General features: G+C 41.7%; 1 protein-coding gene across 2 annotated transcripts in view; it reads right to left on the reverse strand.

The window, feature by feature from the left end:
* Positions 1 to 9,281: 9,281 nt before the first annotated feature.
* Positions 9,282 to 13,986, reverse strand: part of SPMAP2L (sperm microtubule associated protein 2 like) — a 39,546-nt gene continuing 34,841 nt past the window's right edge. For both annotated transcript variants that reach the window (XM_060188023.1, XM_060188022.1), the window contains 2 exons: positions 13,649 to 13,824; positions 9,282 to 9,620 (listed from right to left, as the gene is read on the reverse strand). In XM_060188023.1, the coding sequence (XP_060044006.1) occupies positions 9,509 to 9,620; positions 13,649 to 13,824 (288 nt within the window). In that variant the 3' untranslated portion in view covers positions 9,282 to 9,508. The remainder of the gene's footprint in view (positions 9,621 to 13,648; positions 13,825 to 13,986) is intronic.

Consider the following 13,986-nt stretch of genomic DNA (forward strand, 5'->3'; position numbering starts at 1 on the left):
TTCTTCTATAATGATCTTGCTTTAATAAAATGCAATTGCTATAATCAAGTAGATAATATTAATATATTATAAACCAAAGTAAAAAAATAAAATAAAGCTCATAGTTTACACGAGGGTTCACTTTTTTCGTTGTGCATTCTATGGACTTTGGCAATATAATATTTCATGTGTTCACCATTACAATATTACAAATTCCTTTCACTACCCTAAAAATCCCCTCCCTGTACTGCATGAAATCATCCCTCCCTTCCCTTCCCCAACTTGAGTGTTTGCTCTTATTATTCACAAACTCTGGAGAAAAGAGAGGTTCTAATAAATCTAAGTTCCCATCTTTGTCTGTAGAGGAGCCTCTATTTTGTTTTCCCATAACTATAACAATAGTGTATACTGCTTTGAATTCTAATTATTTTCAATCAACATTGCTTCATACATCTATTTCCATCTATAAGTAGAGTCTGCATATTTACTGACTCTAGCCAAATTTTAAGGATGTATTGCCTTACAGGTTCTATGATTTTAGAAGATACGTTGGTGTTAAGTTTTTATGATACAGATTAAAATTTGACTTCTTCTATGTAACCACTATCACTGAATTGTTATCTGAAGGTTTTGCCTACCCTTTTATACAGAGGGTCTTATTTTACTCACAGATCAAAGTATTTTTCCCTGTTTTTAATTATTCATGTTTTGTTGAAGAAATATTGTTTTACAAGATTGATATTTTCTCAAGGGTACAATTTCACATCTCCCCTAAAGTAAGTGCCAGTATAACTCACTAAAGTGCCTTCTCCTTCTACTACAGAGCACTACAGGCCCACTTTAACTCCCACCACCTCCTATTACTGTCCACAGATCTTCTGAAACAGACTAATTTTATTAATACTTTACTGTGCATTTTCTTTTTTAAAAAATATTTATTTATTTATTCCTTTTGTTGCCTGCTGGGGCTCACGTGGGGTGACTCTCAGCCAGGAAGGTAAGCTTACTGGTTCCCCCTTCCTAGCTCAAGGGCTCAGCGATATAGATAAGAGACACCGGGGAGGATTATGATACAAACACTCTCAATTTATTCAAGGGTGGGCTTGGGTATATATAGAGAAAGTTAAACAAAGAACATATTTCAAATACGTCAGAAATTACAGGTTTCTTAAAGGTCAGCTTGCCCCTATGGTAGGGGGCTGGTATGACAAGAATTGATGCAGATACATAAAGGGCAAGATAATTAGTCTCCTGACGCAGGCATTTAATTACCCAAAAGCATTTGAGAGGAGAATAGGGGTTAAACCAGTTAAGGTGAGATAGAGAGAAAATAAACAAGACTTGATGTAAATTAAGGACATCAAAAAGCACTAGTAGGAGTGTGTGATAAGATGTGTTCTCCTTTGTGATCAGAAGGTGAGGTGAATTTTGAGTAAATGAACCTTAAAGCAGGCATCCATGTGGCCTGCTACTAGTAGGGAGAAACTGTGAGGTTTCTGTGGGCTTGAGAGTCTTACCCTCAAGCTTCGTCTGGGAGATTTTTTCCCTCTTGGCTCATCTCTATGACGAGAGAGGCTAACAAGCGGGTTGTCTTTCCAGACGTTCATCCGAGGATGGGGGCTTCCCTAAGGTCTATAAAGCTTTCACATAGTCCCACAGTTGCCCTTGTTGTTTTATTGTTGTAGTTATTATTGATGTCATTGTTGTTGTATAGGACAGAGAGAAATGGAGAGAGGAGGGGAAGACAGAGAGGGGGAGGGAAAGATAGATACCTGCAGACCTGCTTCACCTCTTGTGAAACCACTCCCTCGCAGATGGGGAGCCCAGGGCTCCAACGGGATCCTTCCTTGGGTCCTTGCGCTTTGTGCCACGTGTATTTAACTCACTGTGCTACCACCTGACTCCCGAATTTTCTTTTTTATTAATTTTTATTTATAAAATGGAAATATTGACAAGACTATAGGATAAAAGGGGTACAATTGCACACAGTTCCAACCACCAGAACTCTCTATCCAATCCCCTCCCCTGATAGCTTCCCTTATTCTTTATCCCTCTGGGAGTGTGGACCCAGGATCATTATGGGGTGCAGAAGTTGGAAGGTTTGGCTTCTGTAATTGCTTCCCTGATGAACATGGGCGTTGACAGGTCTATCCATACTCCCAGCCTGTCTCTCTCTTTCCCTGGTGGGGGAGGGATCAGGGGAGGTGGGGTTCCAGGATACATGGTGGGGTCATCTGCCCAGAAAAGTCAGGTTGGCATCATGGTAGCATCCAGAACCTGGTGGCTGAAAAAGAGTTAAGATATAAAGCAAATTGTTGACTAATAATGAGCTTAAAGTCAAGAATATTGCAGATAAGGGTTTGGGTTCTCCATTTTGAAAAAATCTAGTGGGTCTATCTTAGGTATATTCCAAGGGGCCCATGATTTTACTAGTTTTTGCCTGAGCCTGACAGCTAATGTGCTGGTGGACCCAGGTTATTGTGTGGGGAGGTGGTGTCATAGTTGGAAAAAAAAAAACTAGAAAACTGGATCAGGGAAGAGAGTAGCTCCCAAATATGGGAAAAGTATATAAATATTAACTGTAAACCCCATTGATTTGATTTATCTGAGGCCCATAGTCAGCACAGGAGCCTATGTAACCTCTGAATCACTGTAGGTCTGAGTACATATTCTGTGGTCACAGCTAGGCACATACCAGGCTGCACTAATTTCAGGATCCATCTTCCTCTAGTAGAAGGTAGAGTATGTTGTCCAACCTCCCTTAGGAAAATGGAACATTCCTTACCATTGTTGATCCACATTGAGGGCAAGGCCCTATAGGGACCCACAAAGGGATCCATGATGTTGTTCCTGACGGAGAAGACTAGTGACAGTGGCAAATGAGATCTGTTAGAGATCTAGGCCCATCATGTCTGTGGGGAATCCCAAGACTCCCTGACTAGGGCCCCAGGTGATGGGGAAGCCTAGTAGTGAGTAAAGAGTCATCATTAAAGTATACCAGTCTCTTGTCCTTATTCAGCTTTTGTAGTCCTTACTTTGTCTAACAAGGTTAGTTTTGGAGTGATTGAGGGACGTGTAATAGGAGGTAGGTGAGGAGGGCATCTAGGTCTAAGTAGAAACTATTTCATTTGATACTTTAAGGTGTCTTTTTACTTCCTTGCTTCATTTATTGACTTACTGCAAACTATTGTGCACCTTTGCTTTAAGGTTTATGTTTTCTCCTAACTTACGGATACATGTACATATGTCCTATCTCATGGGCCCTGTTCTATATCTAGTTTTTGAGGTTTTGTTAAGAAGTGAACCACCTGAAATGGAATTAAGGAGTCCTATGAGCTAGGAAAGGTTTCACCAGAGTATTGAAGCTGAAGGGTTGACATTCCATGCTTGACATCTCTGGACTCAGTCTGAAACATAGCATGCCAAGGTGGTACTAGTTGCATTGCTTAGGCTGGTATCAGCAAATGCAGTATCAGTTTGTATGAAATGAGAGAAACCTGTGGGAAAATGAGCTAGAGGTTACAGGCCTGGGAGAAATACAGGCTTTATAGAGAAAGGGGGAGGCAATAGTTATTGCTATAACCAAATTATTTGGCAATTAGGTTAACTCTGAAAATACCTCTGTTAACATTTGTTATATCATATAGATGTTAACATATAGAGCCAAACAAATTGCAAAAAAAAAATTGTTGATTAATCATGAACCTAAAGGTTGGAATAGTTCAGATGAAGAGTTGGGGGGTAGGGGGGGTATTTGTTTTGTAGATAGTTAGTAGTCCTATTCCAAAGAGCCCATGACTATACAGATAGATCCTGGGGAGATGATGTCATGGCTAGAAAAAGGACCAGAAAGCTGGATCAGGGAAGAGAGTAGCTCCCTAATATGGGAAAGGAGTATAAATATTGTTTACTATAAACCCCATCAATTTTATCTGATCTGGGGCCCATATTCAGCTTAGGAGCCTATATGACTTCTGCATCCCTGTAGATCTGAGTTCACATTCTGTGGTCATTAGTAGGAACATTCCAAGCTGCCCCAATTTCAGCACCCATCTTCTTCAAGTGAAGCATAGAGTATATTGTCCAGCCTCCATTCAGAGGATGGAACATCTCTACCGTTGTTGATCCACGTTGAGGGCAAGGTCCTATGAGGGACCACACAGGGGTCTATTGTGTTGTTCCTGATAGAGATGACCAGTAACAATGGAGAGAGTGATCTTTTCAAGGTCTAGGCCCATCATGTCTGTTTGGGAATCTCAGGACTCCCCAACTAAGGCCACAGTTGATGGGGTAGCTTGATAGTGACTAAAGAGTCTCTGTTAAAGTATGCCAGTCTCTTGCCCGTATTCAGCTTTTGCAGTCCTTACTTTGATAAGGTTAGCTTTGGAGTGAGTGAGGGAAATATAATAGGAAGTAGGTGAGGTTAGCTTATCTAAGTCTAAGTAGACACTATTTCATTATGAACTTTATGGTGTCTTTTTAGGTTGCCCTTGTTTTATTGTTGTGGTTATTATTATTGTTATTGATGTCATTGTTGTTGGATAGGACAGAGAGAAATGGAGAGAGGAGGGGAAGACAGAGAGCAGGAGAGAAAGACAGACACCTGCAGACCTGCTTCACCGAGTGTGAAATGACCTCCCTGCAGGTGGGGAGCCAGGGGCTCAAACCGGGATCCTTATGCTGGTCTTTGTGCTTTGAGCCATGTGTGGTTGTGCACTACTGCACAACCCCCACTTTCCTATTCTTTATCCACCTGGGAGCATGGACCTAGGATCATTATGGGGTGCAGAAATCAGAAGGTCTGGCTTCTGTAATTGCTTCTCTGCTGGACATGAGCATTGGCAGATTGATCCATACTCCCAGCCTGTTTCTGTCCTTCCCTAGTGGGGCAGGGCTCTGGGGAGTTAGGGGGGATCCAGGGTACATTGGTGAGATCGTCTGCCCAGAGAAGACAAGTTGGTGTGTCATGGTAGCATCTGCAACTTGATGGCTGAAAAAGCACTAAGATATAAAGCAGAACAAATTGTTTAATAATCAGGAACTTAAAAGTAAGAATATAGCAAATGAGACTTGGGGACTCCATTTTGGAAAATATCTAGTAGGTCTATTTTAGGTATATTCCAAGGGGCCCTTTTGACTGAGCCCGACAGCTAACATTCAGGTGGGCTAAAGGTATTGTCTGGGGAGATGGTGTTGGAGTTGGAAATAAGACTAGAAAGCTGGGTCTGGGCAGAGAATAATTCCCAAATATGGGAAAGTATATAAATATTGTTAACTGTAAACCCCATTGATTTGAGCTGGAGCTCATATTCAGCACAGGAGCCTTTGTAACCTCTGTATCTCTGTAGGTCTGAGCTCATTCTATGATCATAGTTAGGAACATTCTAGGCTGCACTCATTGCAGGACCCATCTTCCTCTAGTGGCAGAGTATGTTAAAGTAACCTCCCTCCGGAGGATGGGGTAGTCCCTACGAATGTTGACCCACAATGAGGGCAAGATCCTGTAGAAGCCCACAAGAGGGTCCACTAAGTTGTTCCTGATGTTGGAGAGAGGGATCTGTTAGAGGTCTAGACCCATCAGGTTTATGTAGGAATCCCAGGATTCTCTGACTAGGGCCCTGGATGGTTGGGTGAGTTGTTAGTGACCAAAAGAGCCATCCGTAAAGTTGCTGTTCTCTTGCCCTTATCCAGCTTTTTGTCTGACAAGGTTAGCCTTGGAGTGATTGAGGGAAGTGAAATAGAAAGTAGGTGAGGAGGGTATCTAGGTTTAAGTAGAAACTATTTGATTTAGTACCTTATGGTACTTAATAAAAAAGAGTATCTATTTTTAGGTCTTTCTACTTTCTTGCTGCATTTACTGAGTCACTGAAAACTATCGTGCACTTTTACATTAAGGTATATATTTTCCCCTAACTTACGGATACATGAGTACATATGCTGTGTCTCATGAGCTCTGGTCTATATCTAGGTTCTGTGGCTTTTTTAAGAAGTGCAGCACCCAAAATGGAATTGAGGAGTCTTATGAGCTAGAAAAGGTCTCACCAGAGTAATGAAGCTGAAGGGTTGACATTCCATGTCTGGCTTCTCTGGACACAATCTAAAGTGAAACATGTCGAGGTGGCACTGGTTGCATTGATTTGGTTGAGATCAGCTGATGCAGTATCAAATGGTATGGATCAAGAGAAGCATGAAGGAAAATGAGTCATTCCCCAGAAGTTCGAGGACTGGGAAAAATAAGGATTTTATGGAGAATGGGGAAGGTTCTTGCTTTCTTAGAGTTTCAGAAGGCAATAGATAGTTATTATTGTAACCAAGTTATTTAGGAATTTGGAAATCCCATGGTTAGGATTTACTCTATCATATAAGACTGGTGATGTTATTTTTGTTGTTGTACTGTTGAGTTCTTTATTAATTTCATTGTTAGTCCTTTGATGTATGGTGTGTGAGTATCTTCTCCAATTCAGCCAAATGTCCTTTTGTTTTGGTGATTTTGTTTTCTGTACAGAGACTTTTTAGTTTGATGTAACTCCACTAGTCTATTTTTGTTTTTGTTGTCTTTTGTTTTTTGTCATTCATAAATGTCTTTTCTCTCTGAAGATATTTATGACACTAACATCAACTCATGAAACAAGTTTTTGGAAACTTCATAAATCAAGACTCATTTCCCAAGAGGAATAACTGAAGGGTATGAAAAATAAATTACTTGAATGAGAAAATCTATGCCTATTAGAACACATTTTCTTATCTAAATATTTTTTTAAAGAACCCATTTTTTCTTTTTTAATTTTTTATTATCTTTATTTATTATTGGATAGAGACAGTCTGAAATTGAGAGTGAAGGAGAAGATAGAGAGGGAGAGAGACAGAGAGACACCTGCAGCTCTGCTTCATCACTCATGAAGTTTCCCCCTGCAAGTGGGGACTAGGAACTCAAACCTGGGTCCTTGTGCACTGTAACATATGTGCTCAACCAAGTGTGCCTCCATCGGTCCCATTTAAATATTTATTTATTTACCAGAGAGAAAGAGAGAACCAGAGCATCACTCTGGCACATTTGATGCCAGGGATGAAACTCAGGAAGTCATGCTTGAGAGTCCAGTGCTTTATCTACTCTACTACCTCCTGGACCCCATGATCAATTTTTCTTCGTGCTCCCCTGCTCCCACAACCACCTTCCTCTGTCCTCAAGCCATATGCCTGCCCTGTCTTGCAGTCTAGCCCAGCTGCCCAACGTCCTGGCAGTTCTAGCAGATCACACCTTGACATCAGAGGGCAGGCAGGCAGGCTGATGCGTGCTGTCAGGGGCAGGGAAGTGTTCTCATCTGGCAGCCCCTCCCAGATGGAAAAGGAAGATGAACACAAACCATGGAGGGACATGTGTCTTCAGGTCCCCTCTCTTCCTGCATATGGCATGTCTCTGCTGGCAAGAGGGCCATGGGCCAGGACCTCCTCAGGCATGTCCTTAGGGAACAAAATCCTCTAGAAAGAGGAGCATTAGGTAATGCAAGAGGCTTAGTCTAGTCAGTGGCCTACACATCCCTGTGCCTCCACTTATGTAGGCTCTTCCTGACCAACTATGGGGCCCATGGGCTCAGGTCAAAGCAGTCACTCAACAACATGTATTTAATATATGAATCCAGTATAAAGATGGACTTATACACCACTTCTTTAGAAGGCAAAAGCAGATAAAATCAACAATTTTTAGCCAATTCATACTATATTGCATACTATTTATTTAATCTCAACAATGTAAGAGAAATTCATGTTACATAGAAAGAAACTGAGTTAATAAATTTATTCAAAATCATGTCCAAGGGGATTACTAACCCAGGCCTGCCTGATCCCAAAATTCCAGGTCAAAACTACAAGGCGGAATTGTTTCTCTATTATAGTTTACAGCTTATCTTCTCAATGTAGAGACTTTAGAATTCACTCATCTGTAAAACTGTTTTTTGTTTTGTTTTGTTTTGTTTTGGGGGGGGTGCCTGTTTTTACCAGAGCACTGCTAAACTCTGGCTTCTGGTGGTACTGGGGTTTCAACATGGAACCTTTGGAGTTTCTGCATAGCAACTATGCTATCTCCCCTATAAAATCATTTTCTTTTCTTTTCTTTTGCCTCCAGCGTTATTGCTGGGGCTCTGTGCCTGCACCACGAACTCACTGCTCCTGGAGGCTTTTCTTTTTCCCCTTTTTTTGCCCTTGTTGTTTTATCTTTGTTGTGGTTATTGTTATTGTTGTTATTGATGCCATTGTTGTTGGATAGGACAGAGAGAAATGGAGAGAGGAGGGGAAGACAGAGAGGAGGAGAGATACCTGCAGTCCTACTTCACTGCCTGTGAAGTGACCCCCTGCAGGAGGGGAGCTGGGGCATTTTCTTTTTTTATTGTGTATGTTTATAAGGAATGAGAACAGAGCACTAATTAGACATTTACATTTTCCATTAATTTTATCTTTCTTTCTATTTATTCCTTTAAAGCAACCCCATGGATGCAGGAGACTGAACCTAGAACTTCAAACACACAAGGCACATACTCTACTGCTGAGCCACCTGTCCAGTTCATTTCCATGTAAGTCCAGATATAAAACTCATCTAATTGATAAAATACTGATCAATGGAGAGAATTAAATTCAAAACATGGCAGATGCAATCTGACAGTGAATTATCACACTGCATGCCCTGCTTTTTCTGCCATTCATGATAAATGGTGCTGAATGTGAGTGAGGGAAGAGAGATTGGTAGTAATGTGATCATTTAAGATAACCTGCAACCCGTATTTCTTTTGCAGATTATGCAAAGCTTTTCCATGTGACCAAAATGCTTCAATGTCACCATTTCAGTGTTTCTTCCTCAAACCTGAGGGGAAGTCGGCAAACTAACACAAAAATTATTTCCCTTCTCAGGACTTGCTGAAGAAGAGTGTGAGTGAGATCAGCTACTGGAGGACAGTCACTTCACTGGGAAAACCAAGCAGATCCAAGGAGGTACGTCTTTCTCTTTTCCTTCTCTTTTTCTAAATTTATTTTGTTATCTTTATTTATTGAATAGAGGCAGCCAGAAATTAAAAGGACAGAGGAAGACAGAAAGAGAAAGGAGAGAGAAAGAGAGAAACCAACAGCACTGCTTCACTACTCGCAAAGCTTTCCCCCATGCAGGTGGGGACTGGGGGCTCAAACCTGGGTGTTTATTGTAACATGTGCATTCAACCAGGTGTGCTACCACCTGGCCCCAGAAAGTGTTTCTTTAGATCAGGCTGGCAAGGAGACAGCCAAGATTCTTGTAAGGAGAGAGTAAGGATAATAAGTCAGGCTATCATTCTCTATTTTATTACATGCTGGAGCCTCCAAACCTGTCAGCTCCATGTGTGCAGGTAACATCAGTGTTGTTATTGAGGGTCACTGTGCTGTTCTCTGGCAGTCATCATGCATTTTGGTGGGAGTTAGCAGTGGAATGCAGTCAGAGTGGAGAACTAAGTCAGCTAACATGTGCTTTGGAAAACATAACTAGTTTGACTGATAAGGCTCTCTGTACTTAACGAACCACAGGTTCTGCCAATTCCTGGATCCTTGGAGTACATACTGATTTCAAGGCTGCTGGCTTGACTTTAAAGACTTCAGGGTCATAGTAGACAGCACGCATAGCCCTGAAATGAGGAGGGGGAAAGAATGCAACTTGAAATAACGTGAACACAAAGGGTAAGTGATATTTCTCAAGCATTCACAGCATGTTAGGAACAATAACATCACCTCCCTGTTGTTTTTCACCAGCACCTCAGGTTTTAGGATCTCCACTGTACATATCAGGGGATGAAGGCCTAGAGAAGTTCTAAGAATGCTAATCAGGATTTCAAGGACTTTGCTTTTTCCACAGAGAGCAAATACTGGGATTTTCTCAATAACTTGATAATGCTAAAACAGACCGTATGGTCCTCTTGTAGACTTACAGCAATCAAATATTCAAGTTTTCACTCTTTTTAAAATTAATTATAGGTAGTCAGGCGGTAACGCAGCGGGTTAAGCACATGTGGCACAAAGCTCAAGGACCAATGTAAGGATCCCGGTTTGAGCCCCTGGATCCCCACCTGTAAAGTAGTCTCTTCAAGTGAAGCAGGTCTGCAGGTATCTATCTTTCTCTCCCCCTGTCTTCCCCTTCTCTCTACATTTCTCTCTGTCCTGTACAACAACGAGGACATCAATAACAACAACAATAACTACAACAATGAAAAACAAGGGCAACAAAGGGGAAAATAAATATTAAAAAATTATTTATTTTATTGGATAGGACAGAGAGAAATTGAAAGGGAAGGGGGATTTATGGATTTCTCTCCCTCTCTCTCTCTCTCTCTTTCTCTTTCCTTTTTCTTTTTGCCAGAGCACTTCTCAGCTCTGATTTTTATGGTGTTGTGGGGGATTGAACCTGGAACTTCAGAGCCTCAGGCAATGACAGTTTGTTTGCATAACCATTATGCTATCTACCCTCACCCATCCAAAGTGAAGGGGGAGATAGAGGGGAGCAAGAGAGAGAGAGCTGCAGGACTGCTTCACTCTAGTGAAGCTTCCCCCCTGCAGGTGGAGCTCAGACACTTGAAGCCAGGTCCTTGTGCATGGTAGCATGTGCATTCAACTGGGAGTGCCACTGCCTTGCCTCCACATTTTTTCTCTTAACTGTTGAACACTGAATAAAAATGTTGCCACTGAGATAGAACTTAAGCTCCAGCCCGATTTTATGCTTCCTTTATGATCAGTCCATAAGTATAGAGTAAGTTCTATTGCATCTAATGTTGAAATTTTAAAGAAAGAACACATTATATTAACCATATAAGGAGAAAAATCCAGCTTTCTGGCCCTTTCTCGAGCCATGACATCATCTCCCAGACAATAACGTAAATCCACCTGCATATCAGATGTCAGGCTCAGGAAAAAAAAAGAAAAGAAAAAAGAAATGAGTATAGTCATAGGCTCTTTGGAATACAACTAAAATAGTACTACTATCTACAAAACAGAGACCCCCCTAACTCTTCATATGAACTTTTCCAGCCTTTAGGCTCATGATTAGTCAACAATTTTTTTTGGCTCTATATGTTAACCCTTTTTTCAGCCACCAGGTTCCAGATGTTAACATGATGCCAACCGGACTTTCCTGGGCAGATGACCTCACCAATGTGTCCTGGAACCCTGCTTCCCCAGAGCCCCACCTCACTGGGGAGAGAGAGAGGAAGGATGGGAGTATGGATCGACCTGCCAATGCCCATATTCAGCAGATAAGCAATTACAGAAGCCAGATCTTCTACTTTCTGCACCCCATAATGACCCTTGGTCGATGCTCCCAGAGGGATAAAGAATAGGAAAGCTATCAGGGGAGGGGAGGGGATACGGAGTTCTGGTGGTGGGAATTGTGTGGAGTTGTACCACTCTTATCCTATGGTTTTTGTCAGTGTTTCCTTTTTATAAATAAAATTAAAAAAAGAAAAATCCCTTTCCCCTGAGATCAACACTTCCACAACTTTTCCAGTAGCAAAGATTTTAATGATGACTAAAATAGGGCATCAAGTAGCATCTCTTGAAGGTATCAAAGTGAACTTGGGTTCAGGTAATTTAAGAGGTCTTGCAAAAAATAATTATGAGAGTCCTGATGGTGGCACGCCTAATTGAGAGCACATATTACCATGTACACAGACCAGAGCTGGAGCTCCTGCTCCCTACCTGCAGGGGGCGCTTCACTAGCAGTGAGGCAGGTACGCAGGTGTCTCGCTCTCTCCCTTTCTATCTCCTTCTCCCCTCTCAATTTCTCTCTGTTCTATCAAATAAAATAGAAAGGGGAAAAAATGGCTGCCAGGAGCCCTGAATTCATAGTGCCACACCAAGCCCCAGGGATAACCCTGGTGGTAGTAGTAGTAATAGTAGTAGTAGCAATAGCAAGAATAATAATCAGGAACTAGAGGGAATTTCTTCTCTATTGAATTTATTTTTTAATTTTTAAATTATCTTTTTTATTTATTGGATAGAGACAGCCAGAAATCTAGAAGGAAGGAGGTGATAAAGAGGGAGAGACAGAGAGACACCTGCAACATTGCTTCACCACTTGTAAAGCTTTCCTCCTACAAGTGGGGACTGGAGGCTCAAACCCGGGTAATTGCGCATTGTCACATGTGTGCTCAAACCCAGTTCCTTGAAAGTATTTTCTTTTTTTTCTTTTTTTAAATTTTTTTAATATTTATTTTTTTATTTATTCCCTTTTGTTGCCCTTGTTGTTTTATTGTTGTAGTTATTATTGTTGTTGTCGTTGTTGGATAGGACAGAGAGGAGGAGAGAAAGATAGACACCTGCAGACCTGCTTCACCGCCTGTGAAGCGACTCCCCTGCAGGTGGGGAGCCGGGGTTCGAACCGGGATTCTTATGCCGGTCCTTGTGCTTTGCGCCACCTGCGCTTAACCCGCTGCGCTACAGCCCGACTCCCCCTTGAATGTATTTTCTTTATGTAGTTAGACAGGTAATACATTACACACGCCTTCAAGAACACTGAAAAATATAAATGCCTATTTGTTGAAAAATAAATCTGTCTCCCATCCCAGTAGTCCAAGGCTCCAAAGGTGAACACTTTCTAGTACTGACTTCTGGCGTGTTCTTCAGAACTACTATAGGCATATTCAGAGAAATACCGGGTAGTTTTTCTTATACAAATGATAGAAATTTAAATGTTCTGATCTGCAACTCACCACTTGTAAGTTGCTTCAAGTGCTACAGTGGATATGACCTTGGACTCTGCAGCACGAGCTCCTGAGTTCAATCCTCAGGATCACATGTGCCAGAATGATGCTCCAGTCCCCTCTCCCTAGCTCCTCTTTCTCATTAGTAAACACAAAATATTTTAAAGATAAAAATAAATGTTCTGTTCTGCAATTTGCTTCACTTAATATGTTAGAGAGGTAACCCTGTATCCATACTTTCAGAATTGTCTCCTTGATCTAAGTTGCTATACTAGCACTAACCCAAAACTGTAGCCATGTATTTATGCAAAGAAGGCCACAGATTAGTTACAACCAGTGAGGTTTAAAAAGTACTTCATGGGAGTCGGAAGGTAGCGCAGCGGTTAAGCAAACGTGGCGCAAAGCACAAGGGCCGGCGTAAGGATACCGGTTCAAGACCCCGGCTCCCCACCTGCAGGGGAGTCGCTTCACAAGCAGTGAAACAGGTCTGCAGGTGTCTATCTTTCTCTCCCCTCTCTCTGTTTTCTCTTCCTCTCTCCATTTCTCTCTGTCCTAGCCAACAATAACGACATCAATAACAACAACAAAATAACTACAACAAGAAAAAAGGGCAACAAAAGGGAATAAAATAAATTATAAATAAATAAATAAAAGTACTTCATGTGTTTCTAGTTCATTCGCTGACCTCTTTAAGCCAATTCTTCTTTCCCCCTGGCACCCCCAGCATTCCTGTCTCATGTTAGCCTTAAAGCCAGCAAGATAGTTCACTTGGATATGCTTCCATTGTCATGGAAGCACCAGGACCCAGGTTCTAGCCCAGGCCCTTCTGTGTAGTGGTGACATTCTTTCTGTCTCTCTATCTCTGGCTCTGTCAAAGTCAAGCTGGAGCAATGAAGTCCCAGTAATGTCCCACCCCCACCACCCAAAAAGGGGAAGGAAAGCCATTTTAGCCACAAATTGCATACCTTTGAGATGGATTAGCCAATTCCTGAACTCTAGGAGATGCTGTGGTATGGATTGCTGCATGAGATACTGACCAATAGGCATCCCGACCTGGTACATAATCTTCATGAAGAGGCTTGGCCTTAGCCAAAGATACTATCCGAGGGCTAGATTCAGCTTGTAAGGCAGCGTGGGATATCTATAGTGGAAACAAAAAGACACAAAAATATCTCAAATGTCCCCCTGTCACCTTCATTTACAACTCCATTCCCATTCTTCTTTCCATAATAGACTCTTAATTGGTCTCTGCCTAATTTTTTGCCCTCTGTTCTAGTCATCCCTAACATAATAGCTCTGGAGG

Source organism: Erinaceus europaeus, chromosome 3 (assembly GCF_950295315.1).
Source record: "Erinaceus europaeus chromosome 3, mEriEur2.1, whole genome shotgun sequence".
In the NCBI taxonomy this organism is placed as follows: Eukaryota; Metazoa; Chordata; class Mammalia; order Eulipotyphla; family Erinaceidae; genus Erinaceus; species Erinaceus europaeus.